This window comes from Mizuhopecten yessoensis, unplaced genomic scaffold (genome assembly GCF_002113885.1).
Source record: "Mizuhopecten yessoensis strain PY_sf001 unplaced genomic scaffold, ASM211388v2 scaffold10565, whole genome shotgun sequence".
Taxonomy (NCBI): Eukaryota; Metazoa; Mollusca; class Bivalvia; order Pectinida; family Pectinidae; genus Mizuhopecten; species Mizuhopecten yessoensis.
In genome coordinates this window covers 145,500-161,168 of record NW_018408610.1, presented here as the reverse complement: position 1 = coordinate 161,168, position 15,669 = coordinate 145,500, and the positions used below count along the sequence as shown (strand labels likewise).

At 34.2% G+C, this 15,669-nt stretch overlaps 1 protein-coding gene across 19 annotated transcripts in view; it reads right to left on the bottom strand.

Annotated features, from left to right (window-relative positions):
- Positions 1-932: 932 nt before the first annotated feature.
- Positions 933-15,669, bottom strand: part of LOC110461109 (dentin sialophosphoprotein-like) — a 95,120-nt gene continuing 80,383 nt past the window's right edge. For 13 of the 19 annotated variants that reach the window (XM_021514402.1, XM_021514397.1, XM_021514404.1 and 10 more), the window contains 7 exons: positions 14,699-14,788; positions 13,897-14,076; positions 12,330-12,419; positions 11,528-11,707; positions 9,041-9,055; positions 5,459-5,548; positions 933-2,660 (listed from right to left, as the gene is read on the bottom strand). In XM_021514402.1, the coding sequence (XP_021370077.1) occupies positions 1,552-2,660; positions 5,459-5,548; positions 9,041-9,055; positions 11,528-11,707; positions 12,330-12,419; positions 13,897-14,076; positions 14,699-14,788 (1,754 nt within the window). In that variant the 3' untranslated portion in view covers positions 933-1,551. Of the gene's footprint in view, positions 2,661-4,105; positions 4,196-5,458; positions 5,549-9,040; positions 9,056-11,527; positions 11,708-12,329; positions 12,420-13,896; positions 14,077-14,698; positions 14,789-15,669 lie in introns of all 19 variants that reach the window. The other 6 variants (XM_021514415.1, XM_021514407.1, XM_021514406.1 and 3 more) reach the window with 6 other exon arrangements.

Here is a 15,669-nt window from a genome sequence, read left to right as displayed (position 1 = left end):
ACTGTATGATCGCTCGTCAGGCTCTAGCAGTGTAAATGACCTACGGAGAGACCTGTTTCCACGAAAGACACCAATGATGCAAAATCTGCCACCAACTCAGGCTGCTTTGATCGAACACACAAATCGCAGTGTTTATCAGGCAAGTATCTGGCTGCAGTGCTTGGAAGCTGAGCAGAAATTACCCAGTCCAGAGCGATTTGGTTGGGCGAAACAGAACAATCAATGGCAACCAGTTTGGACGACACAGCCAGAAGTCTATAAAACATGCAGGCAGCTTATCAAGTGTGGATGCAAGGCAGACCCCGTCTGCACAAGAAAATGTGTTTGCAAGAGTACGGGTCTCAAGTGCACAGCACTGTGCTATTGTAGAGGACTTTGCACTGACTGAAATTACATTCAAATTATTACTAGTTGACTGCGCATATAGTAGTAATATAGACGCTGGTTGAATGGCGTCAATGTGAAAAATGGTCATATATGGACAAATATGGCCAAATATATCATCAGTCGCTATTAAACTAGTTTATTGCACTGAGACTCAATAGGATAGGGGATGTAGACATTACTGCCTCTACAAATCTGTGAGCGTTGAATCAATTGTAAACAGTCTACTTTTGATAATGCAGGCAGCATCCATTTTGCAATATGGCCAAGTATGGCCACATATGGCATTGGTCATCCTAAAACTAGTATAATCACATTGCTTGACCATGCAATAGTGGATATGGACACTCGTTGCTCATCTCTAACTCCTTTTGTTTTAAAGTTATTGTAAAACGGTTATTTTTTTTATAATGGCGGAGACATTGATTTTAGTATTTGGCCAATATGGCCAAATATGGCCAAATATGACATCGACCCCTATAAAAAGTACTATCATCACATTCGTTGACCCTGAAATAGTGGGTATAGACATTGGTTTCGTCTTTGTATATGCTTTAGTTTCCAAGTTATAGTACATAAGGTTATTTTTGATAATGGTGGTGGCGGCCATCTTGAAAAATCCTAAACCGGAAGTCGTAGGTCGGGCACATACCTGCAGAATGATTTTGTATCATCTAAGGAGCATTTGTACCAATTTTGGTGCTTTGGACCAGCGTGTCACAAAAATTTTGCTAAGCCACCGGACTATCAATATCTAGACGGTCTTTAGCCATTTTTGTAAAATTGCAATGAAGTAAAGTTAATTAAAAAATACAAGGTATTTGGATATTTATATAGGTAACCAGCAGTGTTCGTGTAATATATGATGTTGTTTACAATAAATGGTTACGTTATAGTTGTAATGAGATATTACAAACATTTTGTTTTGTAAAATGACGTTTTGTTTTATATTTATTGATATCTTACTAAATTTGACGATTTTAACGAAATTCACTCGATAAAACTTTGAGAAGGATATTTTGTCCAACATCATTGTATAGGTATCTCTATTTCGATTAATGCTTAATATTTAAATCATATGATTTGTCAATTTCACAAGGAAAATGTATCAACTCTCAAAAATATCAGAGTTATGTAAGAATTAATGCATCAAATTAAAACATTCTATCACATAATAAGACACCACCCTTTTTTCTCCTCTCCGAGTTTCTCTAAATCTGCTTTTAAATTCGAAATTTCTGTATTGCTTGCATAAGATATATTTTTATTCGCCTGCAACTGCCTTTCAATTTCTCTTCCCATTTCAGTAAATTTTGCTTGTATCTTTATTTCTGACTGAGCGTCTCGCAACTTAGCCTGTATATCATATTTTTCTTGTTCCATCCTTTTCACCCTTTCCTTATTATGTATTCTTTGTTCTTCCATTTTATCACTTATATCTTTAATTCTATTTTCGTTTGAAACAGCACGGTAATTACTCTGCTGTAGCTCATAATCTAAGCGCTTATTTTGTTTTTCCATTTCCTGATGAAGTTTTCTGTACTCAGCACTTACTTCATTCCTGATTTGCTCTTCATGTAATCGCTTTTGCTCTTCTTTTTCTCGCTGACGTTCCAGTTCACGTGACCTGAAGACTTCCACTGCTTTCTTATACAATGCATTGGTATAATGAGAACCACCATTACGTTCAACGATTCCATCAACCATATCCAGCAATTGTTTTGCATCATTGTCCCGTTGTGCTCTCGGTTTAGTATTGTCAAACGCAATATGCTGATAATTGCACATACCTAACAAGTCCCGAAGATGTTTTGTGCTATACTTTATAAATGTTTCTAAACTTTCCGACTGTCGTTCTAAATTGTCTCGTCCTGTAAATAACACAACAAGATATTTATACATGTCGTCACCAAACAGATCAGCAAGGTGTCCAACTGCATCTCGTTCTTCTTTTGTAAACCTTCCTATGGTGACAACAAGGATAATAGCGTGAGGACCCGGTATCGTCATACTGACTAATCTGCTGACCTCTTCTTTAGTCTGTTCTATGCTGAGGTCAGTATCGTACATGCCTGGCGTATCAACAACTAAGATATTTTTTCCGAATCGACGCGCGTTGTCAGATTGACACTTATCAGTCACCGAGGCACCTGCAACTAAAGATTTAAAGGCGTCTGTCCCAAGTATAGTATTGCCTGTCGCACTCTTTCCTACTCCTGTTTTGCCAATCAAAACGATTCGTAACTCGTCCTTCAACTCCCGGTCGTAGATCTGGGCTGGAAATTGATGAGTATGCATTTAACAGTGTAAACAATCTTACGTGTGAACCTATTTTTAATATTTAATAGGGCATGTTGCCACACAAGTTTATACCTCATACGTTGTGATGGGGTTTTGTAAATCAATAATAATTAAACCATGTGTGTTATACTTGTTGCAGGGAGTAAATTTGTTTCTGTCTTCGTTATATCTTGTTCATCATAAGTTTAACCTGCCATAGCTGTTAAAAGTAAAATGCCATTTTTGTATTTTGATCAGTTTTTGCGAAAATTCTACATATATATTTCTGTATTATTTTAAGATTTAATCTGGTTTCTTAACATTAATGAAAATACATTAGAAATAAATCTTTCACACTGAAATGTTTACATTACTAAGCGTGGTTGTTTCATGTATACGGTCTGGGAAATTTTCCTCCATCGATACTTTTAGTAATTTTGTAAAAATTTAATCGAAATCCTAACTTTGGATATCAATATAAATGCGGAAAGTTAAACAAAATTTGGCCAAACATATGTGTCGCTCGACTTGACCAATCGCATTTTTGAGGGTAAAATCTAAGTAACAGTGGTTTTATGCTATTTGAGAGAGTTTTTCACCAGTACAACCCGTTGTAGATGTGAACCTGTTATACCCTATTCATTACTACGTATCGTAATTCAAACACACATGACTAGGAACCTGTATCGTTGTAGTCATATGTTATATGGTGTGTACTTCTGCTTATATGCTGTTCTATAATTTCCTTGGAAATTCATTAGATCATTCGTCAGTGGGTAAGCACAAGAATTTGTATCTGCCCTGCAAATATGAATTCTTACCCGACTATATTGACACTTAAGTAAGGTAGGCTAAGACTCTTTCCACATCTTTAAGCCGCCAGTACCACATTTCTTTACCTCAATAACCTACAATGTGACAGGCTCTTTTCCTTACATTTCTTTCCCAGAACTTTAGTAAAAAAAATATGTGAATGTAACAATTAATGTTTTATTATATCAAACATAAAAAGTTGTACCTTTGTTTCAAAAACTGTCAGTCATTGCTCTATTGATTCTTCATATTAAAACAAATAAAGCTGTATTTTTCATATCTGGAACTCAATGATATGTCTAATATAAAAATTAAACTGGTGTCACTGTTTTTTTTTTTAAATCTCAATTTAGCTTGACAATTTAAGCATGGTTTTAAATAGCTGAACATAAACGAAGTAAAAGTGCAAGGTTATCTTACTTATTTCCCGCAGCATTTAATACATTGATATTACTTTATTTGTTTAAAAGAGTTCCAAATAGGGCCACTTATGTATTAACAAACACATTCTTATTTAAGCACGTTCTCAAATATTTAAGAATGCCTTTGAGCTTCACCATTTTGAGAACTTCTCATCTTGGCACGGAATAGAATTATTCCTCTCAGACAAACTAGCTTTTCAACCAACCTTTATGTAGAACTAATAACTATTTTGACAGTTTTTTCCCTCAAATGTGCATTAACATTGCAAATTCTGATCTTCTTAATTCTCCCTCTCCTGCAGCATTAAAAAAATATTTGAATAAAGATATTATTTCTGATAGTGAATCTGTTTCAATTTTCAAAACAGAAGGTAACCGCAGAGCAAGTATTTTTTTATGTCGACTTCGAACTCTTGCAGTAATTTAAATTATGATTTACACCATGACCATCTTACTAATAGTCCTGCTTGTACCTGCTCTGCTGAACATGAAACAGTATCTCATTGCTTTTTGGAATGTCCCATTTTTAATAATCAAAGAACAACTTTGTTCACTTCTCTTAATAGTTATGGAAACCACAACCACATTGATAAAAAACATTCTTCTCCAGGGCTGTCCTGATTGTGATGGGCTTACAAATAGAAGAATACTTGATGATGTGCATATTTTTATTGGAAAATCCCGTCGTTTTAATTTTTATATGACTTAAAGCCAGGATGTTTACAAAAATATACTATATATTGTATATTTCATCCAGGAGATTCTAGTTGAGCATGACTACTGTCTATTGCGTGTACTTATCATGACATTGTAAATAAATACACTTTATATGTATTAAATGAATTTATTATTTTTAATTGTAACAGTTGTTGGTAGCAGTGACCTGTGCAATATATGCACATGGACTTTTGGTCTAAGTCTGCCAATATCTGTCTATGATAGGGTATATATATGCTGAAATAAATGTATTTGTACATGTACTTGTATGTGTGTGTAAGTGTGTATGAGGTGTGTGAGATGTTTCCTTCATGAGTTACTTCCCCTTAGCCTTGTGTTATTATGAATTATTTTGTGTTATTTTTTTCATTTGCAACATGTCTAAAATATTATGTCTCCTTGTTTATTCAACTTTGGCCATTTGACGGAGAGAATTTATATAGGCTTTGCCTGTTATTCAATCCAATTGATTATGACATTTTGTCAATAAAATTTGATGCAATGAAATGAATAGAATTAAGAATTGTAAGTTAAAAATTAAGAATAATGAAGTTTCCAGATTCTGGGGCTAGGAAGCTGCTCAATTAGTTAAAGTAATTTCCATTAAAACTATTGACATTACTCCTGCATTTTTTATTTACGACATATAAATATTGTTATCAAGCATATAAATCATGTTCCAAATGGTTGGTAAACAATTCATACTATTATTAAATAGAGTCTTCAATATAACATCAAAAATGTATATAATTTGTCTATAAATAGTTTATGTCTATATTACCCCCTTACTTCAACAAAGTGTTCCTGATTACAAATAGTAGTAGACAAACTGTTATACATACCTGTACTTTCAGTCACGTCTGAAGATTGTTCGTATTGATGTACAGCTGTATCGGATTGTCCATCGCCATCAGAAGTACGAACTGGCATGTCTGTATTTTACAATACCAATATATGAAACGCATAAACGTTAATTTCAGGAAACAAAATATTGTTTAATAATGATGTATGTATCTGTCTGATTCAATGTATGTAAGTCTGTCTCAATGTTTGTATATGTATACTGTCTAGTTGTCGGTCTGTCGGTGTCTGTCTGTCTGTCTCAAACAATGCATATGTGTACATGTATGTGTAGTATGAGTTTAGATGTAGATGTATTTACATGTGTATTATGTTGGTTTTTGTGTATGTATACTAGTGCTACGTTTATTTTTGCAGTTTACGTGTTTCTTGAATTTGTTAGGGTGTCACAGAAGTATGTTTTGGTTCTGTACTCTATTTGCAAATATTTTATTTTCCCATCGCCCTTACTATTTTTTTCACTCTATACAAATTAACTAAATGGAGAAGAGAATGAATGATGAATGTTGAATGTTAAAAGAGAACCCTTCTGCGTGAGGACACGATATTGTAAATGGGGTTGACTCCAGGGCTCCCCAACCCTGGCGGCCACTATCAAAATATGTATATATGTTTATATATATATATCTGTGCTAGGAAGCAGTATACGTATATACATATTTAGGAAAAAAATGCTGGGGAAATATATATATGAAAAAAAAAATACTAACCCGTCGTAAATTAAATATCACATACTAAGTAACAAAAATACTCACTTAAGTCAATTCGCGAGATTATTCATTTGGTGATTCACCTGTGTATTTCAATATCTCTATTTCTGTGTTACATTAAAGGTTATGGGAAACTTGTGTAAAATATCGAAAAGAGGTTGTAATGCTGAAAGCGAACGAGGCCAGGAATAATATTAAGAACGTATAACGACATGAAAAAAAATCTGGATTCATAGCACCTGGTCACAGGTCTAGTTTACACAGAATTGGAGCCGATTACTTTTTTGTATTTCTCTTTAATCAATCGTCAATAACTAATCGATTAACAATTTGCAATTATTCATCTTGAGAAATAATTGTTTGGTTTCAATCTAAAACGTCATTATTGACGGATGTGAATAACTATCTTCAGTATGATAATATGTAACAAGAAGGACCAGTGTTCTTTAATCACTATGTAAAATACGCACACAGATAACTCTTTAAACACGGCAATATTGATAGAACTACTTTCACACCATCGGTTTGTTTTTTTATAAATACGCCATATATGTATTAGTGTCAATGCATAAGAATTTATGAAAATTCATAATAGAACCAGGACGCTGCTAAATTATTTGGAGTAATTTATGTTAAAACTATTGACTTTATATTAAAGTAAATAATATTATAATAAACTAAATATTACTGTGGAAAAAACAGTATGCACTACGTGCATACTCACCTGTAAACTGAATAACTGTACACACATGTAGTATATATATATATCTGTAATTGTATGCAGTGTATGACATTTTTTCATAGACAAGAAATCCCAAATGCAATGATTCCATTTTGTTGTTGATAAATGAATCTGCCACAATTGCATTGTACATACAAACATGTTCATATACAAGTTATTCATACTATATGTATGTATATATATATACATATCAAGACAACCCATTCTACATTCTACATGTATATTAAAAATGCATGCCCTGTGAACAATACAATCGTATAATCAAACTGTAAAACTAATTTGTAATATACTCTAAAACAATCTGAAATCGAATGCAGTCTATTCCACCTTGTTTAATATAAGTTCCATTCTCAGGCACGGTGTTTATAATGGCTACCTGCACTACTATATGTAAATTTTTAACTTGACCCAAAGGTCTTGGATATATTGAATACACAGTTGGTTCGATATGATGTTGAAATTTTATATAATGAATCTTACATGCCATATAGCTATACTCATCCTTCATCTGATTATCTACCATGGTACATGTACATGCATATATATATATATAATTTTATTTTAGCATTTTAGTATATCCCAAGAGACTGAATTCTAAGAATATAAATGATACATAAAGGTTGGTACATGAGTACATTACGTGGGGAATCTACCACAAAAAATGTTCATAAATCATAATTTTTTCTTTTAAAGGGGCATCACGCCGAAGTAACTCTTTTGTGTCTTTTTTTTCAAATACTACATAAACATATCAAGTGAGACTCCTTATGGAAAATAACGATCGGATTTGGCTGAAATAGATTCATAAAAATGATTAAATCTAAGATAATCATCGGTATTTCTACATGTCTGACCAACGTTTTGTTCAGGGATTACCCTCTACTAGCACATGCGCATAGCACACCATTTCTTTGTAAACAAAATGACTGGCCGTGTGAAGAAAGCGAAAGAAAAGTGTTGTACAATGTCAGCTATGAAGCGAAAAGTTGCCAAATGGTCAAAAGATAGCGCAAAGGGTACGTTACGGAATCATTATTGCCAGTGGGAAGTATTCAAAGCAGAAAATGACTGCCCTAGCAGTTAGTATGGTGCATGTATTCTTCCGTATCGACAGAAATGCTAGCACTGTTTATGTTAATAATAAATATCTAAAACTATTAACCTCGCTAGTAGTAGTATCATTGTGTGAGTTTGAACACAGATGGACTTAGTTTAATATGTTAATGGGCATGTATCGGAGAGAGTTTACTTTGTGTTTCTATTATTATACAGTGGTTTATGCGAAAGGAAGGGATAAATAACTGGTTAGTTTGATTTTGTCATGAGGCCCTCCAAGGGATAACTGTTGTGATGGCCACAGCGTATTTTGTTCTGTCCTTTGTTGGTTCTCGGGGTAAAATGAAATACGTGCGCTATTAGATTTACATAATTTATAATATTACCGGGATCAGTAAAATGGTATGATTTAATTATATTGCTTAATTAAACGGGTTTTGTTTGTTTTGACATGCAAGATTTAAATTAGTATTAATATAAATACCTGGCCTCCTCTGGCACGACGACACAATATATAAAAAAAATCAGCTCTTCGTCAGAAAAATGTCAAAATGACGGACCAGAATGAATAACTGAGGAAGGAGAACCTACTTTTAGTAAATAGGATCGCATTATGATTTTTTTCAATCGTAATTTTACAACAGTTCATGTTTCCATTTGATGTTGACTTAGCATGCATTATCATGTAACAACCTTTTCTCTATGAAGAATTAATTTTTGACTTCAGGTAGAATCGGAATACGTTTTGAAAACAGGGGAAAAAATATTTTATTACGTTGTAAAAAGGGCGCGTGCTGCCGATAACTACGGCTTCTGTTTCGGACAAAAGGAACTGATTAAAGACAAGAAAAGGTCCATCTACAAGTATGCTTCAATCTCTGTAAAATATTGAAAAAATATAATTATCAAGTATCTCAACACTTTCCATATCTGACACACATTGTACATGTACACGGAATGGTTTTGCCATACAGTTTAGTTTGTGTGATGGCTAATATGACTTACTAAGTGTTAGCGTATGGAGACAGTTAAAGTATGAAAGAGAGTATACATACATTTATATGCATGGTCTAGAAAATAAATAAATGGCCAAAGACATTGAGTTGTGCAATAAATTAAAAAAATCCAAAACGTTTCTCTCTTTTTATACGTGTGTAGTTTGTCATTACATATATGCACTTTGTGTCACATTCCGGTACTAAATTCAATATATATTTATATATATATATACTTTATGTTCATGCCTATTATCATTGTTGACATTTAATTGTAAATGTATGACGGGAGAAGACTGTGATAAATTGTAAAAACGTGTGCCCCATCCCTTGTTCAATTTTATTGGCAACAAATATAAGTTTAAAGCTAAATCAATTTAAATTTTGAATATTGGCAAGTGTGCAATTAACTTCTGATGATGAATAAGTATTGTTCAATAAGTTTGAATACGGACTTAGAAATCATATTACTTGGTTTCATAGTGCGGTAAGAAGTTGCAGTTGCCTGACGGCCCCTCTCTGGGGACCCCTTTTGGAACCGTTTCATCTCGCTCACACCACTTGTGTTTTACTGCCTTGTCAGGTGACGCTTTCCCGAACAATTCAAGTGGTCAAACTGGACATTTGGAACGGACTATGAATATTGGGATAGCGAGGTAACATAAGTGGAAGTACATACAATACATTAATCTCACTCTGGGCATTCTTCATTTTATATTTGCATATATCAGTATATGGCATAGTGAATCCCTGTGTTCAATACAATAAATAACAAAGTTGACTTACCGACACTATGAATATTCAATCCTATCACTCTTTATATATAAGTCCTCGTATGTAAACATAGCACCTTCGCTATTTGTAAGTCGTGCACATTGTGATACATGTACACGTGTTTTCGTCATGTCAACAAGCTTGCCTCCCACGTGCATGTGTACGTGTTTTGCTATATACATGAAATTAAATATTCGATTTTATTTAAAATAATGATCCTATTTCTTTCTTGCGTCTACTTCTATTACATAGTAGAGTTAAACTCTGATACCCATTATCATCGATTTGTGGAACTAAATGTTGGCGATCCAGTACGTGACCATAATTGCAGGTGCTAGTTAGATCACAGACTGAGATATAATGTCAGTGGTTAGTTAGATGTATATACTATATTGTTGTTATTTTTTTATAATTATTTATTTTAAAATGATATCAAATTTTTTTTTGATGTATGATCACTGTTAACCTATCTGCAGTTGCAATGAAATTTAAAACCACTTAATACGTTCGTTTGTTTAAATCTGGTTAAAGGAGCTATACAAATATTATTTAGAAATGCCACAATCAACATCGCTTTAGGCGTTATATACAGGATATATACCTCAATTTACCTTCTGTCTAATGAATTATTCTTGCAAACATAAACAAAGTAAGTGTAATATATACATGCATGCATAGTCATCAGGAGCATCGATTGGCTTTTGAGATCCACCGGCAGAATTGGGGATGGTTCTTTAGTCTTCCATTTAGGAGACATTGAAGAAATCATTAATCAACTTGTTGTATCCCACTGTATGTGTATCGTAAAAAGTGACTTATGTGGAACTCCCTACATAATTTTTAACTTTTAACCATTTTCCTCCTTTGGGCCCCACCCCACCAGCCTCTGGGGATGGGGCATGATCTTATTTTTTCAAACAATCTAATTGCCATCAGGCACCATAATCATTCAAACAAAGTTTTAATAATTTACTGCTGAAAAAAGACAAAATATTCTCAAAAGTGGTATTTCCCTTTATAAACTAAAGTAAACTTTACACTCTCCTCAAGCGAGGATAGATGGCCTGTGATTAATGAAATTAAAAGTAAATAAAGCTCCTGATGGATTTTTCATCTATGCACAGAATTTGATTGTAGTACATCTGTGTCTAAAGAAAAATTTCGAAATATTGGTAGCTCTTCCCTTTGGTACCCCGCCCTAGCCCCTTGGGATTGGGCATGTCATGGATCCCAATTTTACAACTTCATACCTTCATACACCAAATATGATTCTGACCAAGTGTGAATAATTTCCTGCAGAAAATTGACAAAATATTTCGAAAAAAGTTTTTTCCCTATATAAACTATAGTCAACTTTACCCCTGCCAAAGTTAGAACGGGAGGCCTTGGGGTAATTCAATTTACAATTTAGATAATGCGCCTGATGATCTTGTGATCCATGCGCAGGATTTGATTGTAGTACATCTGAATCGGTAAAAGAACATTTTTGAAATGTTGGTTAATTTTCCCTTTTGAGGCCCCGCCATGGCTCCTGTGGTTAGGGCAGGCATCTCATTTTACAATTTGATACCCTCTTGCACCAAGGATTGCCCCTGTCAAATTTAGTGGAAACCCATTCACTTGTTCATGAGAAGGAGCCAAAAATGTAAAAAGGTTACGCACCACACACGACGACGGATGGAAAGCGATCAGAATAGGTCACTTGAGCAAAGTTAAATATCCCCTACTCGGTAACATAAATAGTAACGTTTTAGTTTGAATTGTGATGCATACCAGTATCTTCAGCCACCACGGGAGATTGTTTTTTTGGTGGTACACCTGTACGGGATTGTTGTTCTTTTGGTGGTACACCTGTACGGGACTGTTTTTCTTTTGGTGGTACACCTGTACGGGATTGTTCATTGTCATCCGAGGAACAGGATGGCGTGTCTGCATTATACAATACCAACCCATCTAAAGGTTGTAAAGACATATATGTTACCCTAAATCATAACAATAAATGAGCGAATACAGTTGAAATAAAAATGACAACATATACAACACTACAGTGGTTCCAGTACCGGTTACAAAATCGCATTCTCCCACTAAACAATTACTTGAAAATATTGGTGTTTTGAAAACGGATGTGAATAACTAGTTTCAGTATGATAATATGAAACAAGAATGACTTGTGTTCTTTAAGCACTATATAAAATACGTACACAGATAGCTAGTTCAGCACGGCAATATTGATAGAACTACTTTCACACCATGGGTTTGTTGTTTCATGAATATGCCATATATGTATTAGTGTCAATACATAAGGATTTATGAAAATTCATAATAGAACCAGGACGCTGCTAAAATATTTGAAGTAACTTATGTTTAAACTATTGACATTACTTTTGCATACATTATAAACAAACGTTTCTGATCAAACACATACATCATTTTCCAAATAGTTGGTAAACAGGTCTTGTTATTAATAACTGCAAACTTAAATATTGCATCAACAATTATCTTTGATATATCTGTAATACTTCCGTATTCAAGTGTTCCTGACTACACATAGTTGTAGACAAACTGTTATACATACCTGTACTTTCAGTCACGTCTGAAGATTGTTCGTGTTGATGTACACCTGTATCGGATTGTCCATCGTCATCAGAAGTACGAACTGGCATGTCTGTTTTATATAATTTCAATATTTCAAACTCATCGCTTATTTTTAAGGAGGGAATATATGTCATTCATCAATATGCACTTGATAACTAAAATTTATCCCTTGAAGCTATATTTTCACCAGTGTGTCTGAACGATCTGGCATTAACAGTTACTAAGTTATTCAGGTATTCTACTTTCATTGGTTGCAATGAAATTTAAAACCACTTGATACGTTCGTTTTGTTTAAATCTGGTTAAAAAGCTATTCAAATATTATTTAGAAATGACACAACCAACATCGCTTTAGGCGTTATACACAGGCTATATACCGCAGTTTACCTTCTGTCTAATGAATTGTTCTTGCAAACATAAACAAAGTAAGTGTAATATATAGATGTATGCAAAGTCAACAAGAACATCGACTGGCTTTTCAGATCCACCGGCAGAATAGGGGACGGTCCTTTAGTCTTCCATTTAGGAAACATTGAAGAAGTCATTAAGCAACCTGTTGTATCCCACTGTATGTGTATCGTAAAATGTGACTAATGTGGAACCCCCTACATAATTTTTAACTTTTAACCATTTTCCTCCTTTGGGCCCCACCCTATCAGCCTCTGGGGATGGGGCATGAGTTTATTTTTTCAAACAATCTAATTGCCATCAGCCACCATAATCATTCCAACAAAGTTTTAATAATTTACTGCTGAAAAAGGACAAAATATTCTCAAAAGTGTTATATCCCTTTATAAACTAAAGTAAACTTTACACTCTCCTCAAGCGAGAATAGATGGCCTGTGATTAATGAAATTAAAAGAAGATAAAGCTCCTGATGGACTCTTCATCCATGCACAGAATTTGATTGTAGTACATCTGTGTCTAAAGAAAAAAAATCGAAATATTGGTAGCTCTTCCCTTTGGTACCCCGCCCTAGCCCCTTGGGAATGGGCATGTCATGGATCCCAATTTTACAACTTCATACCTTCATACACCAAATATGATTCTGACCAAGTGTGAATAATTTCCTGCAGAAAATTGACAAAATATTTCGAAAAAAATTATTTCCCTATATAAACTATAGTCAACTTTACCACTGTCAAAGTGAGGACGGAAGGCCTTGGGGTAATTCAATTTACAATTAAGATAATGCGCCTGATGATCTTGTGATCCATGCGCAGGATTTGATTGTAGTACATCTGAATCGGTAAAAGAACATTTTTGAAATATTGGTTAATTTCCCTTTTGAGGGCCCGCCATGGCTCCTGTGGTTAGGGAGGAATCTCAATTTACAATTTGATACCCTCTTGCACCAAGGATTGATCCTGCAAAATTTGGTGGAAACCCATTCACTTGTTCATGAGAAGAAGCCAAAAATGTAAAAAGGTTACGCACCACGCTCGACGACGGATGGAAAGCGATCAGAATAGGTCAATTGAGCAAAGTTAAATATTCTCTACTCGGTAACATAAATAGTAACGTTTTAGTTTGAATTGTGATGCATACCAGTATCTTCAGCCACCACGGGAGATTGTTCTTTTGGTTGTACACCTGTACGGGATTGTTGTTCTTTTGGTGGTACACCTGTACGGGACTGTTTTTCTTTTGGTGGTACACCTGTACGGGATTGTTCATTGTCATCCGAGGAACAGGATGGCGTGTCTGCATTATACAATACCAACCCATCTAAAGGTTGTAAAGACATATATGTTACCCTAAATCATAACAATAAATGAGCGAATACAGTTGAAATAAAAATGACAACATATACAACACTACAGTGGTTCCAGTACCGGTTACAAAATCGCATTCTCCCACTAAACAATTACTTGAAAATATTGGTGTTTTGAAAACGGATGTGAATAACTAGTTTCAGTATGATAATATGAAACAAGAATGACTTGTGTTCTTTAAGCACTATATAAAATACGTACACAGATAGCTAGTTCAGCACGGCAATATTGATAGAACTACTTTCACACCATGGGTTTGTTGTTTCATGAATATGCCATATATGTATTAGTGTCAATACATAAGGATTTATGAAAATTCATAATAGAACCAGGACGCTGCTAAAATATTTGAAGTAACTTATGTTTAAACTATTGACATTACTTTTGCATACATTATAAACAAACGTTTCTGATCAAACACATACATCATTTTCCAAATAGTTGGTAAACAGGTCTTGTTATTAATAACTGCAAACTTAAATATTGCATCAACAATTATCTTTGATATATCTGTAATACTTCCGTATTCAAGTGTTCCTGACTACACATAGTTGTAGACAAACTGTTATACATACCTGTACTTTCAGTCACGTCTGAAGATTGTTCGTGTTGATGTACACCTGTATCGGATTGTCCATCGTCATCAGAAGTACGAACTGGCATGTCTGTTTTATATAATTTCAATATTTCAAACTCATCGCTTATTTTTAAGGAGGGAATATATGTCATTCATCAATATGCACTTGATAACTAAAATTTATCCCTTGAAGCTATATTTTCACCAGTGTGTCTGAACGATCTGGCATTAACAGTTACTAAGTTATTCAGGTATTCTACTTTCATTGGTTGCAATGAAATTTAAAACCACTTGATACGTTCGTTTTGTTTAAATCTGGTTAAAAAGCTATTCAAATATTATTTAGAAATGACACAACCAACATCGCTTTAGGCGTTATACACAGGCTATATACCGCAGTTTACCTTCTGTCTAATGAATTGTTCTTGCAAACATAAACAAAGTAAGTGTAATATATAGATGTATGCAAAGTCAACAAGAACATCGACTGGCTTTTCAGATCCACCGGCAGAATAGGGGACGGTCCTTTAGTCTTCCATTTAGGAGACATTGAAGAAGTCATTAAGCAACCTGTTGTATCCCACTGTATGTGTATCGTAAAATGTGACTAATGTGGAACCCCCTACATAATTTTTAACTTTTAACCATTTTCCTCCTTTGGGCCCCACCCTATCAGCCTCTGGGGATGGGGCATGAGTTTATTTTTTCAAACAATCTAATTGCCATCAGCCACCATAATCATTCCAACAAAGTTTTAATAATTTACTGCTGAAAAAGGACAAAATATTCTCAAAAGTGTTATATCCCTTTATAAACTAAAGTAAACTTTACACTCTCCTCAAGCGAGAATAGATGGCCTGTGATTAATGAAATTAAAAGAAGATAAAGCTCCTGATGGACTCTTCATCCATGCACAGAATTTGATTGTAGTACATCTGTGTCTAAAGAAAAAAAACCGAAATATTGGTA